This window comes from Bombus terrestris, chromosome 10 (assembly GCF_910591885.1).
Source record: "Bombus terrestris chromosome 10, iyBomTerr1.2, whole genome shotgun sequence".
Taxonomy (NCBI): domain Eukaryota; kingdom Metazoa; phylum Arthropoda; class Insecta; order Hymenoptera; family Apidae; genus Bombus; species Bombus terrestris.
Window position 1 is genome coordinate 7,069,633 of NC_063278.1, and position 23,639 is coordinate 7,093,271.

The following is a 23,639-nucleotide window of genomic DNA, read 5'->3' on the forward strand; positions in this document are numbered from 1 at the left end:
CTAGCAACAATTACTCCGGACAAGAGCCAGCAACAACAACTATCACGGACAACACACACATATACCACCTCAGATCTATTCCAAATCAATACGAAGTCTGTACGTTTTACCGATACAGTGGCGTGCAGCGTGAAAAAGTCAGAGGGTGGTCCAGTTCGAGCGAGACGAGATTTATTCAGACGCGGTCGCTTATTGGTGTGGAACTTTTCTCGGCAGACAAGACGACCGGCGTCGTGGCGCCGGCTCCGACACACGCACGTACCCACACCGACCGTGCAGACGCGAGAGAATCGAGAAGTCGTGTTGGTAAGCGAACGAGCTCCAGGCTCCTTCTTTCTCCGTCTCGCGTGGTGCTCCGCAAATAAAGGATCGAATTCGGCGGACTTCCGACCGTGTCCTCGACCACGGTTACGGAAAAACCGCCAGCAGGAAAAAGGGATGATGAAAAAGGAAAAAGACGACTACGAAGTATTTTAAAATGTCGCGCTGGCCTCGTGAACAAGAGGGACAAAATTCTGCCTCGATCGTGAGCAAATCCCTTTCGTGAAGAAGCGCCGAAAGTTGCAAGAACACAGACTCTACAGAAAAACGGAGCAACAACACGACGAATTCTACGCGAAAACGTTCTACGATGTCTCTGACCGTTCTCCTTTATTCGATTTATTCAGAGAATTCTCGGCGTTTCGCAAATTCCTCGAAAGCTGTAGAAAATAAAAGAAAATATATGCGCAACTATGAAACATGAGCTTTCGAGACAGACGATTTCGATGTAAAAATATACATAAACCAGAATATACACCGAGCCGCGGTATATTCGGTTGGATATTCGCGCTCCTTCCGTGTCCTGTTATATTCTTTACGATGACACGCAAAGCCGGTCGATTATCGGATCCAGTTCGATTCCAGTCATCTCGAGGCCGACCCATCCTCGTCATCTCCGAGACAAGACCAGAGATCGAACCGTTGCCACACACGCTCGTTTCTCATTCCAAGTGGAGTAACACACGCGGAGACGACACGCGCAAGGTGTTCCGCGATAATGCACACCGCTCGTATCTCTTGTTGGCTTTAAGAGGACGGATTGAGCGACGCGTAAAGATAAACGGTAATGTTTACTACGCTCGTGTAACCGGCATTAACGGCACGGCTCATTTGCATTGATAAGTTACGTCGCAATATTAAACTCGTCACGCGCCAACACTTTCTCCTGCTACCACTAAAGAGATCTAAAGTCGAACAGCTTGAATTGATACGTGAATTTACAACGCTATTCTTCTTGGTCGATGTCTACTATGGAAATTGGTTCACGCCTCTTTTCTAAAAAAAAAAAAAGTACATTTAACTCGTCGATGGTGGTCACGGTGAATCAGAAACTTTAAGCAAAGGAAAAATTCGGAATAGTAATTTCATTTCATAATTAGCAAAGAATAACGTGATTCGTATTACTGCGACATTACCATGCGACAAGGAAGATCAAAGGATTAACAGATCCATCCTCCTCGCACTACGATCGACGCACGAATCGACACGGAGCACACGAATTTTCACTATCGACGAAGAAAACAGAATATGTTACGCATATCGAGATCAAACTGCAACCATTCGCGCATAAATTCTGACCGCCTAGCCTATAACGTTGCAAAGTTATGGAAACAAGAGAATTACAAATTAAGAAGCTCGACGTGTATTTTGGCAACGTCCGACGATATTAAAAAGTAGCTAAAACTCTCCCACGCTTACAACTTTTACCAGAATGTTTGCAAATAACCGACTGAGAAGAATTCGACGATTTCTTAAATCGTATAGAAGGAAATTTGGCACGGACCGTGCCGATTATTTCAAGAGAAACGCGCTAAAAGTGGCGATGACTCGAAGCATGATGCGGATCTAAAAATCGAGACGAAGTTCGAGTTGGGTGCCCCCGGAATGGCCGCAGACCGATTCAACGCCGTAGAACGATCTCGTGTCGTGGGACGCGAAGTTTTAATTGAGACGCGAGTTCTCCGAACTCGAATTTCGTTAAAGTTTCCCGCTGCCTTGGCTACTAATTGGACACGATGTCCGGGTTCCTGGTGCCATGCAATCCGACGTAGTCGTCGGTTACAACGAGGAGTTCGCAGATTGTAATTTTCCATCTTACTTCTCTTGCCCTACTGTTTCTTCCCTCCGAATACCACGTGTATTTCTATATACGAGGTGTCTGACAATTTCCAACCCATAATATATTCGCATTTTAGTTCGCGGTAAAATCATAAAAATCAAAGGTATCGTGAAATATCGTCTAATATGGTCGATGAAGATGACAAGGTGCTGTTAACAAAGATGGAGGAATATTCTAAGAAAGCTGCAAACTGTTTAAAGCACCGGCTTTAGTACCTTTCAAAGAAACCCACACTACTCAAGAAAGCAATTTTCCAGGCCGCTTTTCTCGGCAGACACACGCCGGAGTGGATTAAAACGAGACACCTTGTGCACGTACGTGTGTGTGCGTGGCTCTCGTCCCTCTATCGTCGGAGTGGCCGCGACGAGAGGGCCGAGGGACTTTTGAGGGTTCCGTGCCACGAAAGGAACCGAGTCGAGTCGCTCTTCCTGCCTGCCTCAAAGAGAAAGAGAGACTCTTGACAAGCACATAGGGGACACAAGGTACGGAAACTTGGAAAAATATATATAACGTATGGGTGGCCGAGGTTCTAACGAGTGCGAAGCTTCGTCGTCCGATACAGCTCGTATAACATCAATGCGAAAATTGCCAACCTCTATATCTATGGCATCTTTAACGATGTTTTCCGCTCACCCCGCTTTGATCAGCAGCCGGTGCATTCGTCGCGGAAAATTCGAACGGTCACGATGGAGACGCGAAATACAGAAGACAGCAGAGTGTGAAAATTCGGATCGTACGATAAATTTAATTGTAAAGCAGCTTAATTCTCGACTCATATCGTGTCGTTTCGCGGATCGTCTTACTTGTTCAAAGAGAAATCTTCGTCAAAGCGAAGGAGCCGAATCAGAAACATCCCCGAGACGGTTCGCTTAAAAACAAACACCACTAGCGACGGTGGTCGAAAATAACCGGCTACCACGTAGAATTTTAACGGGCTGTCGCCAATATTAATTTGGAAAATTTGCGTCCTGATAAATATCGCTGGTTCGCCATGCGGTGCCGGAAATGAAACGGAACGAGATAAAGGACGTCGGCTTTTGAAAACGAGCCAGATACACGCCTCTCTGCGCGACTAGAAAACGAGTCGTTTCACGGTCTCTTCTCTAGCTATCTAGGTATACCTGTATCTCTTCGTCGTCTCGTTTCGTACTAGCGACGAGCGTACCACCGTGCTTCGTTGTCCACCGTGCGGAGGAGCGTACGCGTGTGCAGTGTGCAGCCAACGGCGGGATAGAACACGCGGAAACGGAGAAGTTCTCTCTTTGAGACGACCTCTCTTAGATGGGGCCAATTAGAGACACCCTACTCCGCAGTCTCGTTCGGTCGGCGCGTCTTTGGCTTATTGCCCTGACATGCCGGAGTCTAAGCCGACACGAAACAGGAAACAAAGAGCGGCGGAAGAAAATGAGCCGAAGGGAACCGATAAACGTTGCCCGGAACTTTTGCGACGTTTGCTCGCCATAGACTTCGACCAGTATCAAACAGCTTTCAAAGAGACCACCAGACCACGAGGAGACTTTCGTCGATCCATTCACCCCACTACGACAAACTTCCTCTTCGAAGGATAATAAAGTTCGCGTGCTACGACTTTTCGAAAAGCAAGTCGATTCTTAACCCCGCGAAACCTTATACGCCAGTTTCCCCGAACGACTGATTTACCTTGAAACCTCGTAAGAACGGAGGTACGAAGACCGACGCGACAAAATCATGACGAATTACCGATGGCTAATCGTTTGTGGTTGCAACGGGACGAAGAATCGCGCACGTGTTACTCGGTGAAACCGAAAGTGACGTGAGTGATCGCGCGCAAGATAATCGACCGATCCATTACGATGAAACATTAATGAATGGAGCGCGAGCGAATCAACGAACTGATGGACACGATGTGGGGACACTCGGTAGGTATACAAATCAAGATAATGGCAAATATTTCACGGTAATGTAACGGGTGGCTGAGTCGTATAGGTCCCACGAGCATTAGGTATATACAAGGCCATCATCTGTATCAATAGAGTGCCACAGCCGGCGCGGGTTCTCCGTTTCCCTCTTACTCTTTATACCCACTCCGATTCTGTTGCATAATGCTAGTGGAACGCAAACGGGCATCGATAAGTCACCTCGTGTAGCTCCAACGAGCCAGGATTCACCGGGAGAATGTTCTCGAGGGCAGTGGAAGAGGAACGTAAAAGGGGTGGTGTGAAACGATAAAAAGGAAAAGAGGGAAAAACGCGGTCGGCGTGATCGATATTAAAGCGGGTCGTCTTCGAATATTGCGAGGAATTCGTTCGAGTCACGCAATTATTTCCCTTCGTTTGTCGACCAGTTTGACATTGAAATTCGCAGCATTGGCTCTGGTCACGAAACCAACGATAATTTCCCGGTGACGTCCATCGTTACGTAAAACCAACCATTTGTTTTCGTGTGTTATTCGGCATTTTGGAAAAAGAAGAAGACGGTATTTCAGCGGACGGCTATTCGTAAGAGAATGAATAAATATTGCATCGGGCACTCTCGCAGTTTTACACGACCGCGTCAACGACGATTTTAATGAAAAGTTGTGGTCACCGGAGGTACGTCGAGCGGACGATTCGCACGCGGATTCCACTCTAATTCCAGAGGGCAATTTTATTCACGTCGCGCGACGCCAATTCAATGGGTCGGCGAATGCAAACATCGAAAGTGTTGGGGAATACACAAAACGGGTCGTTACGTTTGCGAAGAATCATCGCTAAATCCCAAAACTCATTTCGGGGACGCGTACGTCCGCGCGAATTAGTTATCGCAACGCCAAGTATCGCACGATGTGAATAATTTTATTAGCCTCGTTGCCTCGCCGCTCACGTTCCCGATTTCGCGAAGCCTTCGGAGAATAAATCTATGGAAAGCGACGATCATGTTCCACGCTCCGTTCATCCGTCTATTCTCTAAACATCAACTAAATACAAATCCACGAATCGATACGATTCTCTATATTCTCTCGATTGAAACGGAAACGAGAAAAAAAAAGAGGCGTGCGCCAATGGAAGCATCGACAAAAGCGAGAAAAGAGATAAAGATACTCGCGGAGGAGTCTCCAATTTTCAATATTCTCTGAAAGCGTACGAAGGCACGACGAACGCTCAATCAGAAGGCTCTGAGTAGTCGCTCAGCCTTCAATATCCTTTCCGCTCCCGGTGACAGAGAGGAGCGAGGCGCCAAGTTAACATCCGTTTCATCCGTAAATAGGTCTGAAAACGTTCGAAAAGGAGGTTCAGCCCTCCCTGTAGCTGAAGCCATCGAGGAAGGCAGCCTTTTGAAATCTGCGCGGCGGAAGGCTCGTCTGTTTGCACGAGAGCCTCCATTCACGCCGTCGCCGTCGAATCAATATTGATACGGACCTTTATATATGTATGTGGAACGCGCCGCTGTGCACGCCGTTTCGATGGAATGCAATATTAATAGGACGCCTGAACAATATATTCCTGGCTACCTGTGTGCACTCGCGTATACCAACGCGGCGATATTTGCTTAGGCGCGTCCTGGTTCGGCCTGTCATCGTCGTCTGGATAACGAGGTGTCGCCAGTTAGACAGGCGTCGTTTCCTACCGTCTCTGTGGCGTACATCGCCGCGCAAATTAACCTTTTTAACGATACCGACAATGGAAAATCGGTGACGTGTTAAGTGGTAAGTATAAGGATTTCTAAATGTGACTAGCATGGTTTTTCAGGTTGATCGGTAGATGGAGCAGAGAGTAAGGCAAACAAGAATCGAACCGCTGGTGTTCCCGTATTTGTTCCAGTGATGGATGTCTTGTTTGGTGTTTGACGCGATGTATCACGTCGTGCAACTGACTAAATCCCAATAGTTGCGCCGAGCAAGATTAATTGAATCGATAGGAACAACCGGTCTGAATTATTAGCTCGAGGGAGCATTTCTACGGAGCATGTACACGGACGTGACACAGTTCCGAAACTCGGATGTTAGGCGTGTTATTCGTGAATCCGCAACTGACACCGTACAGTTTCACAGTACATAATCGCGGAAATGGGAACGCCTCTCGTGGAAACAAAGATGACAAAACGGAGAGACGATGCCGCGATGTGGCACGAGACAATAATAAGAAGTACGGGCAAAGATAGACAAAGGAGATCCAGGGCAAAATCTCCCGGGAAAGAAATATACCAGTTGGGTAAATAGCGGACCTCCTTTCGAAGGATCGCGAGCGTAAGACGAAATATCGCGTAATGACGGGCGGTGTATAAATTAGAAATTCTAACGAAGACTGAGAGAAGGTTCGTTCGAGCTCTCGGTGAAACTGAGACTCGGCCTGAATCTCTGTAGAGCGACGCTTTTAAAGAAGCGCGAGAGATACGCGCTCACAAGGGAAGAAATAGCCATCGCGTGGTACTTCACCTGGAAACGTTCGTCCGAAGATTATATCAGCTTCATCGTGCGATTCAACGGCGCCGTATTTTCCACGTAGCATAATGCTCCACGGCTTTAATATTTCGCAGACAACTACCAACCATTTCGGACTCACGGCTAGAGTCACAGCGTATCCGCCTCTGGGAAGATTGTCTCTGTAATTTATTCATCAAAAGTAATAAACCTTATACCGCGACCTTTTATGCCTCTGTCTTTTTTATAAAATTCATACCTTGCCTTGTCTACGTTCGTACATCTACTGCGAATCGATATTCATTAGCAGCATACATACGTCGATTCTACCGTTTCACCAGGAATCAGAACGGAGGATGAAAAACACAGCGAAAAAGAGAAAACAGGAGGATGGAAGAGGCGACGAAAACCACGTTCACCGACACGTACGAACGCGTCCGATGCACGTCGCGATATTTACCGATTCCCCGTTTAACTGGATGTTTTCGGGGGTGGAACTAAAACCGTAGCCGGAAGAAGGGCGGAACGCGAGGGACAGTCTGGCAAAAACGTCGAAATATGGCGGGTTCGCGCGGAGGCGGCCGTATAATTTCCGACTGAGCGCGGCTCGCCGAATTCTCGTCAACGTTTCACGTTCCCTCTCGCTCCACCCTCTGACAACACACGCGCGCGTCCTCACCCTTTCTCGGCCGCAGTTTGTCTGCATTAACGCTCAGCCGGGCGACTGTTCGACGTCGCTTTGCTGAAAATGTCGAGAATGGAAGAAGCGGAAAAGCCGGGGAGAAATTCCACTCGTGGGAAACCGAGGTTCGACGACGAGATTCTTGTGTCGCGCGAATTTCCGCGAGGCCCTAGCTATCTCGCGTCCTCCGACGCGTATATTTTTTCTACTCTTTATGGGTGCCACGACCGTCAACGGCGGAAGGGCTTTCAACTCGCGGGGAAATCGTATCGCACCGGAAGCGGCCGAGTGCCGTTAATTTTTTTACGAGGCCGTAACTCGTTAGTGCCCTTTGAGAAGGCTTTAAAGAGCGCGATACGCGGATAGTTGACGGCTTGCGGCCCGCTATCTTCCTCCGTGTCCTCCACCTCTACCGCCTTTTCCACCCTACTGGTATGGTTGAACTATTTCCGTGGCGCGACCGTGAACGCGGAACGTAGTGTAGGCTCCTGTCACGCGACGAAAGGTCAACTCTCGAAGCACGTGAGCAATTTCTAAGAAACTATCCCGCATATATGCGCGCCGCCCCCGTTGATTCAAACGCGAACATTGCGAACGGGGATTCGCGAAGCTATGGAGGAACCGAAGGATTTCCGCGGCCGAGACGCGGATTACAAGCTCGTTGTAACTTCTGCTTGTTAGGACGGTGGGAATCCAATTAAGCAGAGCTATTTATCGATTGGACTAAGGGATTATTCGTCTGGTATAGCATGAAACGCAACTACTTACTACCCTACGGCAAACTATGCTTCGTCGGAGATAGTCGGAACTCTGTTGTTCTGAATGGATTTCCAGGTTTCTTTCGTATAATCTTTCTATATTCTAACGTAATTACGTGACACAGTCGATCTGCCGCTCTGCTCATATGTTCAATCTCTGATGAATCAGAGCGTGTCAGTTTTTTACGTATGTATAAATTAGTAAGTACAAACGTGGCAAGTATTAACATCCATTGTTCGGAATTCTGAATGGCCGTCCGTTTATGGCCCATTCCCTTGTTTAGAAAATTCCGAATTACATGTCCCCTCCGAGGTGTAAACCTAATGACTCCAAGGGCAGGTAAAAAACCCCGGGAAAGGACCAGCCGGAAGGGCACGATGGACAGACGAAACCCAACGGTTGGTAGGGAGAGTCAGCAACGTAGGACAGTTCATCATCGGACATCGTACCATGCGGGTGAAATATTTCACTCTCAACAAGATCTTACCACCGCCGTGTTCACACTTTACTTTTATACAAGTGCAAATACAGTGCTACATTACTCTAACACTCGACCTATTAAACCTCCTCCACCTTGAGCGTTAATTCATTCGAGGTACGCGATATCGACCGATCGGTTTGACCTGACCGGTTGCTCCTTAATCGAAAATTCGCAATATCCGTGTTCTAATAATTTCGCACTCGATGTGACACGAGTTAACGAGTTAAACTAAACGATCGAAGAAGAGTTTAAAAGCGAAGCAGGATACGTACGGAATAGAGTAGCAGATTGTTAGATAAATCGTTAGATTTCGTGATTTTGAACTCGTAATAAAACCGTATCTAATTGAAACAGCGAGGGAACCTTGGGGAAAGCTTGGAACGAAAAGCCGTAAAAACGAGAGAAAGGCGAAAACGTGGGATGCAGTGAAACGAACTTGAAGTTCCGCGCGAGCGTAATCTGCAATCTCGCCGCGAGCCAGCCGCGCTGTAAACAAACGTTACGTCAATCAGGACAACGATCCGGCAGTGATGCAAGCAACGCGTAACGGGCTTCAGCTCGGAGGCGCGATACAAAAGCGATAAGGAGCCATGGTCGTGGCTTGCTCGTCGTCCCGTCAGCTGATTTTACGACTTCTCCAAGTTACGTGCGAACGTTACACACAAACGTTTCGAGTAAAGAATTTAATAATTAATACGATTCATAATACGTGTTTGTGATAAGATCTATCATCCGTTAAAGAATTAAGATATTGAAATGGAAATACCATCGAAGCTAATTAATTTCTTAGAAGCAATAAATCGATAGAATAAAGCAGTACACGCAAGACACACGACGCTACTTTCCAAACTGTGTATCTGTTGTTCGTATCTAAAGGAAACGATAATGTGTTTTACAAAGCTATTACAATCGAACGATATCCAGTCGTCCGTATCGATTACGAAGTATTTAAATCCTCTTGAGAATATTCTGTCTGCGCTATTTCTATCTAGAGTTCAATTTCCAAGGTCTTATCCATAAATTCCAAGCTATTTCTCTTATTCTATAGCTTTTTTGTATTTTAAGAATGACAAGAGGCCAAGGATCAAGGACAAAGAAGTAGATGAAGAAATATCGGTGATATTTTAGTGAAAGGTCGACGTGATTTTTCGACAAGCAACGCAGCGCAGAAAACAACGATTTAAGCTGTGGCTGCGGAGTCTCCTCGTCCGGTAAGTAATTCAATTCCGTTTAAGAGGCACGAGGGGTTTTCAGAGAGCAAAGAGACCATTCTCTCTGGCTCTCCATAGCGGCGGCTATGTGCCTTATCTAGGGTGGTCGCGTTAAATCGTGACGCGTGACCATGCATACTAAAGACGTATGTACCTAAGCGGCATTTTGCCCCTCCGCCGACCGCTTCACCCTCCTGCAATTCATTTGACGTATGTCGGGCGTCGGATAAAACCCGCTCGTGAACGGTATAAATTGTTCCAGGATCGTAACGAGGACCGGTTCGGCGTCGTTTTCGATCCGAATCGCGACCTACGCGCGTCTGGCGAACGATCTAAAGCCTCGTTCACGCTTGCCGATGTAATCGACCAACTGTACGAACTGCTTGACAAGTATTCGATAGGAATTGGACAGAGCAAAGGGTATTTCCTCAGGAATTGATTAATCGATAATATACGAGAGTCCTTCCTTGATGTTTTCCCGAATCTCTTCATTCATCGTATCAACTTACGTATTTTAAATTAACCTAACGTCTTCTGCTCCTTCTTTTAGGAGGCATAACGAATTTATCGAGAAGTGGATACAATTCCGGAGGAACAGATGGTTTCGCGAAGCCGTTCGATGGTCGAGACAACGCGGAAAACGGAGAATAGTTATCGGGCAGAGGCCGTGATGCCGCCGGCACGGAACGGGATCGCTTATTGGTTTAGTCACGGACCGTTTGTCGCGATTGGTCCCCGTGGACTCGCTAGAAAATATGGTTCGAGAGGCTCGGAGGTGAGCCATCTCATCGGCTGCACTTTCCACGATCAACCTCCGTAATTTCCTTAATCTTCGTTGGAATAATACGATTTCTTTGACGCGTTAAACATCGCAGTCGATCGTAACCGAGTAAATTTCCAGCGGCTCCGGAGATACGTGTTCCGCGGCTGACCAGCTGAAGTTTCTCGAACGAATCCGGTGGAAAGCGGACGAACGAGAAAAAAAAACGAGCAAAGAGGTAAAGATCAAAGTAAACAGACTCACCTTCTCGCGAAGCATGTCTCGCACCCTGGTGGCTTGACTTCTGCTTCTGTGCAGTTCGAGTTGCAACTCGAGGCACCTCTCCTGCCAATTAAGCTCCTCCACAGCGCTCGAGTATCCATCGAAACTCTTGGACGCGCCGTAAGCGGGTCTGCTCTCGAGCTTCTCCTTCTTCGCGTCCGAACTAGCAGCGGCTGCCGCAGCCACGGCGTTTCTTTGCTCCACGTATAGTCGATTCTCCGCAAAGATCCTGCCCGTCTGCTCCGGCTGCCTGCCGGAGAACGAATACGCTCGGTCAAAGTGTCCGCCACGTGGCGCCGGTCCAGGATCGAAGTTCGACCTAGCTCTTGCAAACGCGGCTAGATCGTTGGCGTCGTAGCAACTAGAGGAGCCGTCGAAGTCAGTCTGCGCGGCGAACGTTCGTTTGTCCGTGTACTCTACGTGGCCGCTCGACTCTGATGTGAAATCGTACGGGCTACACTTTGGCTTGGTGTCCCGGAGCTCGACGTAACCGGCGCTTCTCGCCGTCTCTACGAATCCCTTATTATCCTTTTGGAAGAGCAAGTTCGGTACGTTGACGTAAGGCGAGTCCCTGGCGTGGACCGGTGCCGGAAGGCTTCCAGAGGCGGCGATCGCCGCGGCGTGATTGTTGTTCGCGTTGTTCGCGTGTCTGGGTCGCGGCGGTGGGGCTGGCGCCTGACGAAATTGCCTTGGCCAGAGTCGAGGACTCTCCGCTCCGGTTGGCGGCAAGCCGCCGCCTCGACTCGATTCCGGACCGACTTGCTGTCTACGTGCCGTGACCTCGGCTGCCGCTGGCCCAGTTTGAACGATACTGCCACTGCTTGCCTCGTGACCTCGTACGCCTAGTCTGGGACTGCAGGGGGCCGAGTTCGAGCCAAAATCGGTGGCAAGCCGCGCGATCGGGTCGAGGATCTGCGAGAGGCGTCGCGCCGGGGAACCTCGCACCTCCTCCATCGTGTTTTGGCTCCGTGCTTGTCTTAGCTGACTTGCGTATCCTCCTCGATACTCGAGACACCGCTGTCGAGGTCTCAGTGCATCGCTGGACGGCGTGGCCGGTCCCTCGCGTTCCCTGCTTGCCTCGAGGGATCACGTTGAAACGCGCGTCGGAACGGGCGTCGCGGCCATCTTCCGGCGATCACGATGATCTCACGCACTCCTGCGTGCATCCTTGCTCACATCCTCGCGGCTATACTGCGACCTGCAACATCCAAACCGCCAACTGACACTGACATGGCCAATCGTGGAATCGCGAGACTGTGTACGCGCGTCACGCGTTTAAACAGCCACTCTTCCGGCTACCTTAACCTCGCGTCAAGCTCTCGCGTGTTACGCCGCTACTGTAATACGCCGTTATTTACCACGTCATCGCGATCTTTGCCTCCCCAGCTGCCAGCAGAAATATTCGTCTAACCGCGTCTTACGTTCCCTTCGACCCTATGTTTCTACGCGTCGATACACCAAGCTTTCTCGAAATTTCTCCAACAATCCGGTAACACCCCAAAATCCCTTCCCTACCTTCGTAGTTCATTTTCCGCGCACTGAGTCACGTGCAACACGGTAACACAGCGAGCCGAGATGAACGCGATTATCGCGGCGTCCAGGAGGCAGGCAGCGTCGACGTTCGCGGTTCGGTAATCGGGAAACAGGCAACTCGACGTTTCTGACGCGACTCTAATCGGTTTCGCGGCCTGTCGCTTCCAACTTTGAATCCAACCGTATCCAATTTGTGCGCGGCATTAGCGAAGAACGCGTAGTCGTCTTCTCACGCGGAAAGTTTCCTCGTGATCGCGCTGCCGCGTCTCTGTGTCCCATCGACATGCGTGTGCTCCGTTAGACACCCTCAGGTTTAATCGACCCCCTCGAGAAACGACACTTCTCCAAACATCTATGTCGTCGTCTAGTCGAGAAGAGACAACAGCTCTCTTCTGTCGACTTACCGAACAGCAAGCTTCACGAATTCGTTTTCGCGGTCCAGTCCGACGAGGTTAAACCAGGAAATGGAAGGCAGATATTAACTCGCTGCGAGTGTTTGCAGTACTAAATTGAAAGCTGTAACTCTTTGGGGTGTCTCTTGAAGCGCTCCGCTCTCTTCTCTTTCTCTCCCGGACCCCCTCCGTTCCTACCTCTTTCATTTCCTTCGGCCGCGCTTCTTCGGCTGACTTGGCATGACGAGACGCGCACACAGAGCCCGAAAGGGAAGGGAGGATTGCGAAGGAGAGCGAGGAAGTACAGAGGGAGTAGAAGAGAGAAGAGGAGACGACGACGAGAACGACGACGCAGGACTACAAAGTTTATTTTAAGGTCGACACTAAAAGGGGCCAAATGAAAAACCGGATGGAGGGGTGGGCCGTGTAACGTTCCGTTCTGCAATTACCGCGAGCGAAACGTCTGCGGCACTTGTCCGCTCGCTCGCAAAGGGAAGGCCAGGCGAATGGGAAAAGCAAACGCGAAAATAATAGCCTGCGCGACATAGGCGGCTCGCGAAATCGGTCGGGCGTCAAAGTTTACGGCGTTCGAGATATCCGCGATCGAATAAAACCAGAGAAGATAAAGACTCGAAACCATAGCGAAGACCGCGCGAACAGTCCCTTGTTATCATCGCCTATCGTTGACATTCTACAACTAACAAGACCACTCACTGATCTGTATGTGTGATATACGTTGAAACGATGCGTCGTCGGGTCTTTGCTCGCAATACCAAGAAGATCGATATTACTTTAATAAGAAAATCACGATAACAAATGGCCGATGAATCAACGAGACGCGAATCCGAATCGAAGTAAAATTACCCAGAAATAATCACAGTATCCGCGAATCAAAAGCCGAATCGACGCTGGCGAACAGCGTAACCATGCAGACGGCGCTCGAGGCCGATAGGATCAGCCGACTCGCGGAGTCAAATAACGAATAACGAGAAGCCTTTCTCCTTCCATTCGGGGATGCGTGAGAACTCCTAATCAGCATCTATTCACTTAGACAGCCAGTCGATTCACGAACTCGATACCACGCAGCCACATAATGAACATACGTAAGCGGGATTCGTACGCGATCCTGAACATTCTGAATTAATCTGACGTTCTCTTCAGCTTAACCCAATTCTCCGCAGCTCCTTGTGAACCCGCCAGACGAGTCTATCGGCTCGAGAAGACGCGATTTCCTACATTTTTCATTTCCGCCTCGATTGCTTTGCGCGTGTACTTGTAAATGCGAACCTGCCACATCCCATCGATTCGTCGGCCAATTACGATAATGGGACCGATGAGAATCGGAAATTGGAGACACTAAAGAGACGGGATGGCGCGAAGCGACGAAACATCGACGCCAAACGTCGAGTCAAAGGTACGTCTTTCGGTGTTTTCGGCGAGGAAAGGGATAGAAAGTTTTTTCTGGCCACAAGGGACCACAGTGAAGCTGCTTTCAGAGAAAACAGTAATTATACAAATTGATGGCGCGGCCGGAAACCAAATCTTCGTCTAGAAATAGCAACGCCGTGTCGGCTCGTTTCGCAGAGGAGTCGTCAGCCCTTTACGTGTCCTCTCTTCTTTCTACTCTCTGTTTGCTTTTCTCTTCGGCGCTGTTCATCTTATCGCGAGTGCCACGGTTGGCACTTGATGAGTGAAAAACCTCGTGTCAACTACCTGTGGCGTTTCCTTGCCATCGATAAATACCGAACGCGGCCGAAAATCATTTTCGTTAAGAAAATGATCGTTACATACATGCATATATGATAACAGACGAACATACGTCCTGTAAGGAACGTACTCGAGTATGCTAACTACATTTACCAATCATGAAAAATTGCGCTTCCGCGCTACGTACGAACGAACGTTACGCAATCGCACTCGTAATCGACAACGATCCTCTCGATTCCAGACCCCCGTTCGCGTTACATCGTTACGTCAGCTTGACGAGTATTTTTATCCATCGTGACTGATCTCCGTCGAGACCGAAGCGGATCGACGAGTCTCCCATTCTCGAGGAAAAATAGCTGACTAAACGAAGAAACAGCCAACGATTTCGCTAGTGGGGCGCCAGTATCGATCGACCGGTCGAACTTCCATAAACCGCGACGTTTTAATAAAGCCCCATGCAACGCTCGTATTCCGCGCGTTTTATTATTACTACGCTGTAAATCTATCGGTCGGTATGTATTGGCATAGGTTGATTTTGCGCGGTTTCTACTTCTCTCCTCTCTTCTGCCGGATTTTCTGCAAAGTGTATACGCCTCTCTCTTTCTTTCTCTCGTCGAACGGTCAGATTCTCTCTAACGGGCGGCCGCCTAATATCGCCGATTTTACGAGCAAGCGATATCTTTTACCACGCGATGCGGTATACTTTTGGGCTTGTCGTTTTCATGAAAGAAACGCTCCTCGACCGTGTGGCGTGACCCTTTTTGGATACACGCGAGATATACAGCCGCAATAACGGCGAGTTCCGCGTATAAATCTGAATACCTACACGAAATACCTAAATCTTCCCGATAAACCCGTGCCCCCTTGTTCCGCACCGTTCGGTTCGCAACAACATTTACTTCGGGACCACCGCGAACTTTTCGAATCTGAAATACCTAAGCAATCTCGATATCTGTCTCGAAATCTCTCCCTTCAAACATGATCGATCGATGTGAATTTTTCTTTAACCGTCGATTCCAAACGACATTCTCTTTGACGTTTTGATTCGAAGAAACTTGAAACGACCTGTAAGCGAGAACGAGCCGTCGATCGATCGACAGGACTTAATTCTTAATCGTAATAAAATTACGTATTCATAGGAGGCTGGTTTGTCCTTTTTTTAGCCCTACTTTAGCCCCGTTTGGTGGCATATAGGCCTACGACCAGGAGCATCAACGTTCCAGCTACATGTACCTACGTAATAATACCCGGACGTATATAGAGAAGGCGGCAGCTAGTGGTCCCGTGGAGTCCATGAATAAATTTCGAATTAACTTTCGAACGGTTTTCGCGTTATACGAGGCGCGACGGAAGCCCTCTTCAATCTGGTCGGCTCCTTGGAGGCAGTCGTTATAATGCCAATGGCTCACTCCCGGTGCCCTTCCCTCGCACAAAGAGCCACTGTGTGGCAAACTGGCAGCTACCTGACAAAGAAACGACCTCCTCTTCATCGAATCCAGGAAATTTTCCCGCTCTGAGTCAGTGGAATTCCTGTTGAATATGAAGCTCCGATTACGTATTTAATACAATTATTATCGATTCGAATAAAAATTTAACGACAAGTTCCAAGTCCCCTATTTTAAGAAGAATCACCAGGTAAAATGTAAAGTTGCCGCATAATATAAAGGACCGCCTAACGAACCGCCCCCGAATTTTAATCGAAGGCAATTCACAAATGTAGACCATCAATAACCGAAGCTCTAAATTAACCGCGCTTTCTTTCCACTGTGCCGTCATAAATCACGGGTAGTCAGACTCCCACTACGTTTAACAAGTGGCCTCCGCCATTCTTCTCGCGTTAAAGGAGAGCCGCTGGTCGAATCGGCAGACTCGGCCGGCTCGATTATCGAACCGTTGCTTTGATTCGCTCGAATTCGCTCTTCCAAACCGACCGAGAACATTTCCCCTGCAGGTATCTGGAAAACAAGATATTATCGGTTCGTGGCGGAGAAACAGCGCGGTGTTTTTCGTTTCCACGCAATTCCATCGGTCGGAACAAAGTGTAATGCCGCCTGCGAGTAGTCGGTGCGCTTGCACGCGCAATTACTGTTACGTGTATCGACGTTACGAAGAAACAGAGAAAGGAAGGAAGAGAAAGAGATCTCCGGGAAGAAGGAGCGATACAAGGGGGCTACACATCGATTCGACGGATTCGAAAATCGAGCGATTTTTCGGTCATTGCTACGTTCATCGAGACGTGAAAATTGAAACTAAGCTTTCGCTTTTCGACGGATCAAGATGCCACGAGATATCAAACCTTGACTCTTTCGTATTCATGGACGAAATGTCTGAATTTGTAAAAGATGGAAAAATAGCTGCTGTCCAAAAATATCGAAAAATATCCACTATCATTCATAGCATCGTATGAAGAATGTCGCGTCGCGAGATACGTATCTCGTGCACAGATGCAAAAGGGTTAAGATGCAAAGAGGGATTCGTTGGAGAATTCTCAACCGATACGCGACTTCCACATCAGACTGTACACGCATCGATAAGGCTCGCGTCTCTTCTCCTTCGCGCCGCTCCGTTTCCTCCGACGTTTCTCCCCTTTTTTCCGCGAGCCAACTCGCCTGTATCCTGGTTATGTATTATTTATGGCCCGACAGATCCCCGTAGAACGAAACCGATTCTTTCTCCACGCGAACGGACAGCCGGCTCGTCGATGTAATTTATTCGACACCCTGTATGCAAACGCGGGTCCGATAGCTTGTTCAAATTCCGCGAGAGACGAGCCAGCCCCGATCTGGTTCGTTCTCCGCCGAAAACAACTTCTTCGATTACGCGACACCGATGCGTTTCTCTTCCTTCTATAAATCTTCCTTCCAGATTCTATTTGTTGTTCGAATCGCGAATCGCGCGCAGATTTCAATGATTTACGTGATACGCGAGCTGATTCCGAGCTGTTCCGACAATCGACATAGGAACGCGAAACATGGACTTACGTCTTAATCCTTCAATTATCAATTAAAAAGAAAAAAAAAGGGCAGGGAACAGGGTTAACGATTATAAAATATCGACGATCCTCAAATGAGACGAGGAATCACCGAAGAATCTGGTTGAAACAGCCAGTAGAAAAGGCAGAACGATCGAATGACTACCTGGACGAGGAACGCAAAGCAACGAATTTTCTAGATCAGGCGTACGAGCAAAAAGAGTGAAAGATATTTCTATTTCTCATTCTATCTGTTGGTCGTGTTGCTTGCCGTGCAATTTCTGTGACGATCGTTCGCGTACACTCAGCGAAATAAAGGACGTTTCACGTGGAGTCGCGTGCGAAGAAACTATCCCGTGGATACGTGACACGAATACATCGCCGATGCTAATTGCGGGTAGAAAACCTGTGTACCGGGCCCCGCCTTGAAAACGCCACGGGAAATATCCACACAGGGAGGCGGGGCAGACGAAAGTGGCGAACTGAAAAACGCGGCGAACCCTTTTGAACGCAGCGACGCAATTACGAGTTCCCCCATTTGGTCAAGGAAGAGAATTCAGAACGAAGGACAATAGGAGGAAATTTACCGAGTGCCTGATGAATGAAATTCGCGTACGCGTACGAGGGAAGTAACTCTAAAATTCAGTTGACGAGTATTTTTCCAAAAGTCACTGGTGACCAGTCGCGCTGAAATTTGATGGAAAGTCGAGTTTACCATAGCAGATTACTGTTTATAATGGTTCGAAGGATGAATCGATAACATTTCGTAGTAAAATGGATTCTATGAAGATAAAAGTTAATCCTCGAGGCAGAAAGTTGCCGGTAGCAAAGTAATATAAATTTCACGGGATATCATTGCATATGGTACAGTCGAAATTCCCTGTAGAGGTGGGGAAACTTAGTCGAAACCCGGAGAAACTTTCGCGACCCTTTCTCGTGTCTAAAGCAATACGCGGGTGCCGAACTTTTGCACGCGTTTGAGTACGACCGGCGAATGTTTGCCAGATTGCGAGCACACCAGCCTCGAGTTTTATGGTCACGGGTTGACCCGATGTTTCGCAGTACCCGCTACAACCAACTAACCGGTCCAGAATCTTCTAATAATCGAACCGATATGACCGAACGTCGAGGTTCAGAAAATCGTCCGTCTTTCGCTCTGAGAAACTGTTCGTATTTTACGAGCGGCGCAAGGAGAAAAGCTGCCATGGAAATCCTGCGAAGCGTAAGCGTAGCGAAGGAGAGATGAGAAAAGCAGACACAAGAAAAAAAGAAACGGACGAGAGAAACAGGTTGAAATAAACGAACGAATTCAAATCTTGTACGTATTTAAAAATAGAAATATTTGAAAATCTTTATATTTTTGAAATTTGAGTATCCAGGAACTTGGGTACTTGAAAATTGAAGTACAGGTGTCTCCGTATAAGACGATACTTTTATAACACGGTTTCGCTCTAACGAGATTTAAGAATTTGGAAAATCGCCGTAGGAAAACGGCATATAATGAGAAAAGCCAGGGACAAACTGAATGAAGTTCAAAAGTATCTGTTTTCGTGTTACAAGGTTATATTTGCGACGGGGATGTGGTGAGAGGAAGCGCGTTGCCACTTTCGACAGCTCGTCCCATTTTCCAAATGGACAGAGGCCAGGTCGCCGACGACGAAACCAAGGAAGCGCATCATCGATATCTCTAAACTGTCGCGCTCGTTAAAATGATTTGTCACAGGCGACAGACTTGCTTATCGGGATTCCAAAATTGGCAAGGACGTATCTACTGCAACTACATGATGTCCTTGGCACGCACCACAGTTAAACGGGAACATGAGTCACAACGACACATGTTTGCTTCCGAACTATATCACTAGGACGGAATGCCAAATAACGGTTCGTAAATCATTATATCATAGTATATCATAGAATATCATAGTATATCATTAACGACATTGCTCCGTTAAAACGGTAGTTAACGGAGATTAAATGACGACGATGCTTCGATCGAAAGTATTCCGAGTAAACGTTTACTCACGCAATCAGATAATTATCTCGACTTTCTTTGTTACAATTTGAGATAAGGACAAATTTACCAAACAGCGAGAAACCGAGGCAAACAGCAGGAACAATTACCAGAGTTAATCGGCGTGATTTGGCCATCGAGCCGACTAAGCATCGTTAAGGGACATTAATAATCATTAAGAAGGCACTCGACCATTTCCGGTGTACGTCAAGATGCACGGTAATCACTCGAAACCATTAGACTACGTAAGTCGATTAGACGATGATACGAATAATATACGCGACGTTTCACTCCTCCGGGGTTTAGTCGAGAAACGGGAGCAGAGCTATCGAATTTCGAGACCGCAGATCTCGGATTTTTCCGTGGAAATTAATTTCACACAGAGGCATCAAAGAATCGGCGATCGTTAGATCTCGAAGTAGCTCGATCGATCACAAAGCTCCCGCCAAAAATTCCTTCTCGCTCGATAGGATCAAATTTCAACGAGCTATACCTAACCAGACCTCCCAACAAAAATCCCAACTACATTTTCTTATATTCACGATGTCGTGAATCATCCGGTGGTATTTGAACACGTCCCTCAAGATATCTGTCACGTACCGTGGCTGGCCGTATATACCCAACTGCGGATTCGATTCCACCGTTCGTTTATTCTACATTCGGTATAACGAACATGGCTGCTTTTTCTTATTCGTCGGTATCCTCCATTGTTCAATAACAATGGCTGAATTTCCGTAAGCAGATAGATACGTTCGAACGCGTAAAAGGCAGTAATTTTCAAATAATTTTAATTTAACGATATATTGAAATTTAAAGATGCAAAACTATACTGGATAAATATTAATAAAGATGTCACGTGTCACGCAACTCTAATTTTCGAAATCGATATCTATGAAAATGTCGTATTTCAGGAGCTAGAAAACACGCAGATAGAAAATGTTTCATTTGTAAGGTTAGGTGATACTGTCGATCGCAAAGAGCACGAGCGTTCCATAATGCGCAGACGTAAAAATATCCCTAATTTAGTGAACCGTGATGCAACATTGCACAAAAAAAGAGAAAAAAAGAAAGTAGCTTCGACTATAGACTCACTGTGTTCTCCGATGTAGCAAAAGTTCAATGACCATAGATAAAACGTGCAGCTGTATACCGTCGTAAAATCGGAAACCAGGCTCGCATAGTTCGAAAGGCAACCGGAAGGTGAAAAGCGAACAGGCTTTCGAGACACGACATGGAAGCCGGATTATAAGCGGCATTCGACCATTGGAAATTAACGCGTTTGATTGTCGCGGAATCGAAACTGACAGTGAAACCATCCGATAACGGATGCGTACAGCGCGCAGCTTTCATGCGCATCGTGAAAACTAAATTTCTCGATCGACCGTGTCACGTGAATCGCAAAAAACGCGGGAATGGATGATTATCGATTGCAAAGTATACGTGTTCGTGATTGACAGCTTGTCAGACGAAAGCTTGAGAACAGCAACGAATACGTTTCGACCAACGAGCGAGAATGCAAATCGATGTACTATTGCTCTTCATAGATGAAATTTGATTTGCAAAGTAGGTTAAATAAGTAATTCCAATGAACTGCGATATCTTTTAATATTAACGCACAAATACGTACGGTGTGGCATAGACAATCGAATCGACGAGAGGCGTGTTACGTATATGCAAATCGATGCGTTCCGCATAATTCGAGTTTTTTCATTTTTATCGAATTCGAGCCGTAGTTACGGTCAATTACAATCGTTAAACATTATTTTGTTATAATGTAATGGGTAGCGCTCACGAAGCGCGCCCGTAGGCGAGTGCGCGGCTTGCATTTTGCATAAATTGCCTATATAGTTGTGTCTGGTTCGCGTGGTTGCTCGGCGTTATTGTCAAAATAATGCGGGAGCAGGTTGCCGCTGCAGGCTTGATAAAACAAATAGACCCTCGACACGTGAGTTGTATATTCGACCTTTTCCTGCTCTCTGAACGCCCAATTGTTTCCCGCGAGCACGGAACTAAACAAGAAGAGAAGAAAGGTTGGCTGCACTTCCCATACGAAACGAGACCTTATCCGTATGACGTTTAATGCGTATCGTGATAATGAAATCGAAAATAAACCGGAAAAATAAATTACGTTAGAGAAATTAAGAATCTTGCTTGGTTGCGTGTTTCGTAACGTATATATGCAGAAGTTGGTACTACTGTGGGGGTAGCTTTTTATGGGTCTGCATACGATATATAGATGTAACTCTTTATGATATGTATGAGTCCATGATTAAAATTTATATTCGCAGTAGGAAATACATTACATGATATTACACATTGCATTATCATTTTCATCGATCGTCGATCATAAACAAAATTCCCTAAAATTACCGGTTCTTAATTACTACGTTCTAAAAAGAACAGACCTTGTAACGATGCTTATTCGTTGACAAACAACGAGTTAGTTTCTAATAAAATGTTGCCAATGCGTTCTGTAGAAACAGTTAATACATGTAATTTTGTAAGTAGTAAATGATTCCTCCTTCTCTTGTGGAACAGCCGGAGAGGCGAAAAAAAGAAAAAGAGCGAAGAAGCGAGAAAAATGCAAATAATCGGGTATACCAAACGTAGTGTCGTTTTCTTCATCATCGTTTATTAAAAACACTAGATAAGCGGAACAATGCAAATGATCTCGTTATGAAATGCTCTTTTCCTGCGTAATCCCTGTGGCTAATGTTTGAAAAACGAATGTCGTAATGAATGATTTTAGCTAAAAATATTGTTCAATTGTCAAACAATGCTTCAATTTTCAAATCTTGAAAGGAGATCAGCAAATATTTTTACATTTCAAATACGTGATGTCAAAAAAGCTATTAATTTATCAAATATTCAACTTTTACGCTTCAAAAAATAATCGTTAAATTGCTCGTATTTATTTCTCACATTCTTTTACTTCACTTCTGATTATAATGAGATATAAATGTGTACATTATATTACATAACGCGTTAACAAACGAAAATTGTTGCTTGACATGCACCGTTCCATAGCCCATAGTGAACATAAAGAATGATTAAAAGTGTCATGGAAGTTATTAAAAGAAAAATGGCTTAGCAATTTTCCTGTTTGCGAAACGAACGAATCAAGACAGGCGATCAAATCGAACATGACAGGACGTAACGAGTAGTCAACTTGACATTGAGAAATTCGACCGATTACGAAAAAGAATCAAGCGCATTAAGGCAGAAGGTATCAAACTACTTATGGTAATTTAAAACAAGTTTGGACCAACGGAAAATATGTATGTCGTTGCGCATTACTACTGGTGTGCCTAAGGCGTGGACAAAAGATGAATTTGAGACCGATGACCTTTCTCCTCGAGGAGAAAGAGAGACAGGTCAAGAAAGATCATTCGAGAAGGCTCCGTTAGTTGATCAAGCGCGAAGGCTATTTAACATTCCGTGTTTGGAAGGACGCACTTTAGGAATCGCAGATGTTCAACGGACTGGCAGTGCTAGTTTTCAAACTTGTTCTCGCTGCTCTCGCTTGATCTTTCCGTTTCACGCTCCTTCCCAGTTCTTGCTCTCTCTCTCTCTCTCTCTCCCTCTCTGCATCTTTCACTCTCTCTCTCTCTCTCTCTCTCTCTCTCTCTCTCTAACTCTTCTTTTTCTCTCAATGTGTTTTTTTACATGAAAACCTACCCGAGAAAGGCTATCGTGTGGCACGATTCCGGGCAAGAAGAGTTCAATCGCGGAACACAGCTCGGTCTCAGACAGAAATATTCTAATCGAGAGATGACAGCTTGTACAACAAGTAGGTCATACATAGAACAGGGAATGAAGGAATGGACAGGATCTTCTAGGAACGATATAACAGTTCAATATGAAAGTGAAACAAAATGTATGGAACGCGATCCCGCGTGTTTATGTCGGCGGAACTCACCTTGGTTCGACTGGGACTGCGGTAACGGCTCGTAACGATTTGAAACGAGCGCACTGAGTCCACTCCATGCCTGGTACACACACGGCCACTATCTTCTCAGCTGCTTTTTCCTCCGTTTTAATCTGTTCGAACACTCGTGGACATGCTGCCTCTCGTTCAACGCAGATAAAGATTGTCGGCGCACACTAATACTCGACGGTCACGACGCTGAGGCGCGAAAAACGCGAAAATCCGACGGATCCGCGGTATAATGTCACGAAATACGTACCGAGTCGGCAAACGTCGAGCCGCGACGGTGGCGTCTACCTGCGCCAAGCGGTTCAACTAAACTCTCTAGCCACTAACACCTGGGGATATTTCCCCAAACGACATTTAACTCCACTTTACTTCCG

General features: G+C 46.8%; 1 protein-coding gene across 7 annotated transcripts in view; it reads right to left on the bottom strand.

The window, feature by feature from the left end:
- Nucleotides 1-23,539, bottom strand: part of LOC100644687 (uncharacterized protein CG43867) — a 98,871-nt gene extending 75,332 nt beyond the window's left edge. For all 7 annotated transcript variants that reach the window (XM_012312588.3, XM_012312592.3, XM_012312590.3 and 4 more), the window contains exons 1-2: nt 23,248-23,539; nt 10,697-11,912 (exon numbers count right to left, since the gene is read on the bottom strand). In XM_012312588.3, coding sequence (XP_012167978.1) covers nt 10,697-11,668 — 972 coding nt within the window. In that variant the 5' untranslated portion in view covers nt 11,669-11,912; nt 23,248-23,539. The remainder of the gene's footprint in view (nt 1-10,696; nt 11,913-23,247) is intronic.
- Between the last annotated feature and the right edge of the window lie 100 nt (nt 23,540-23,639).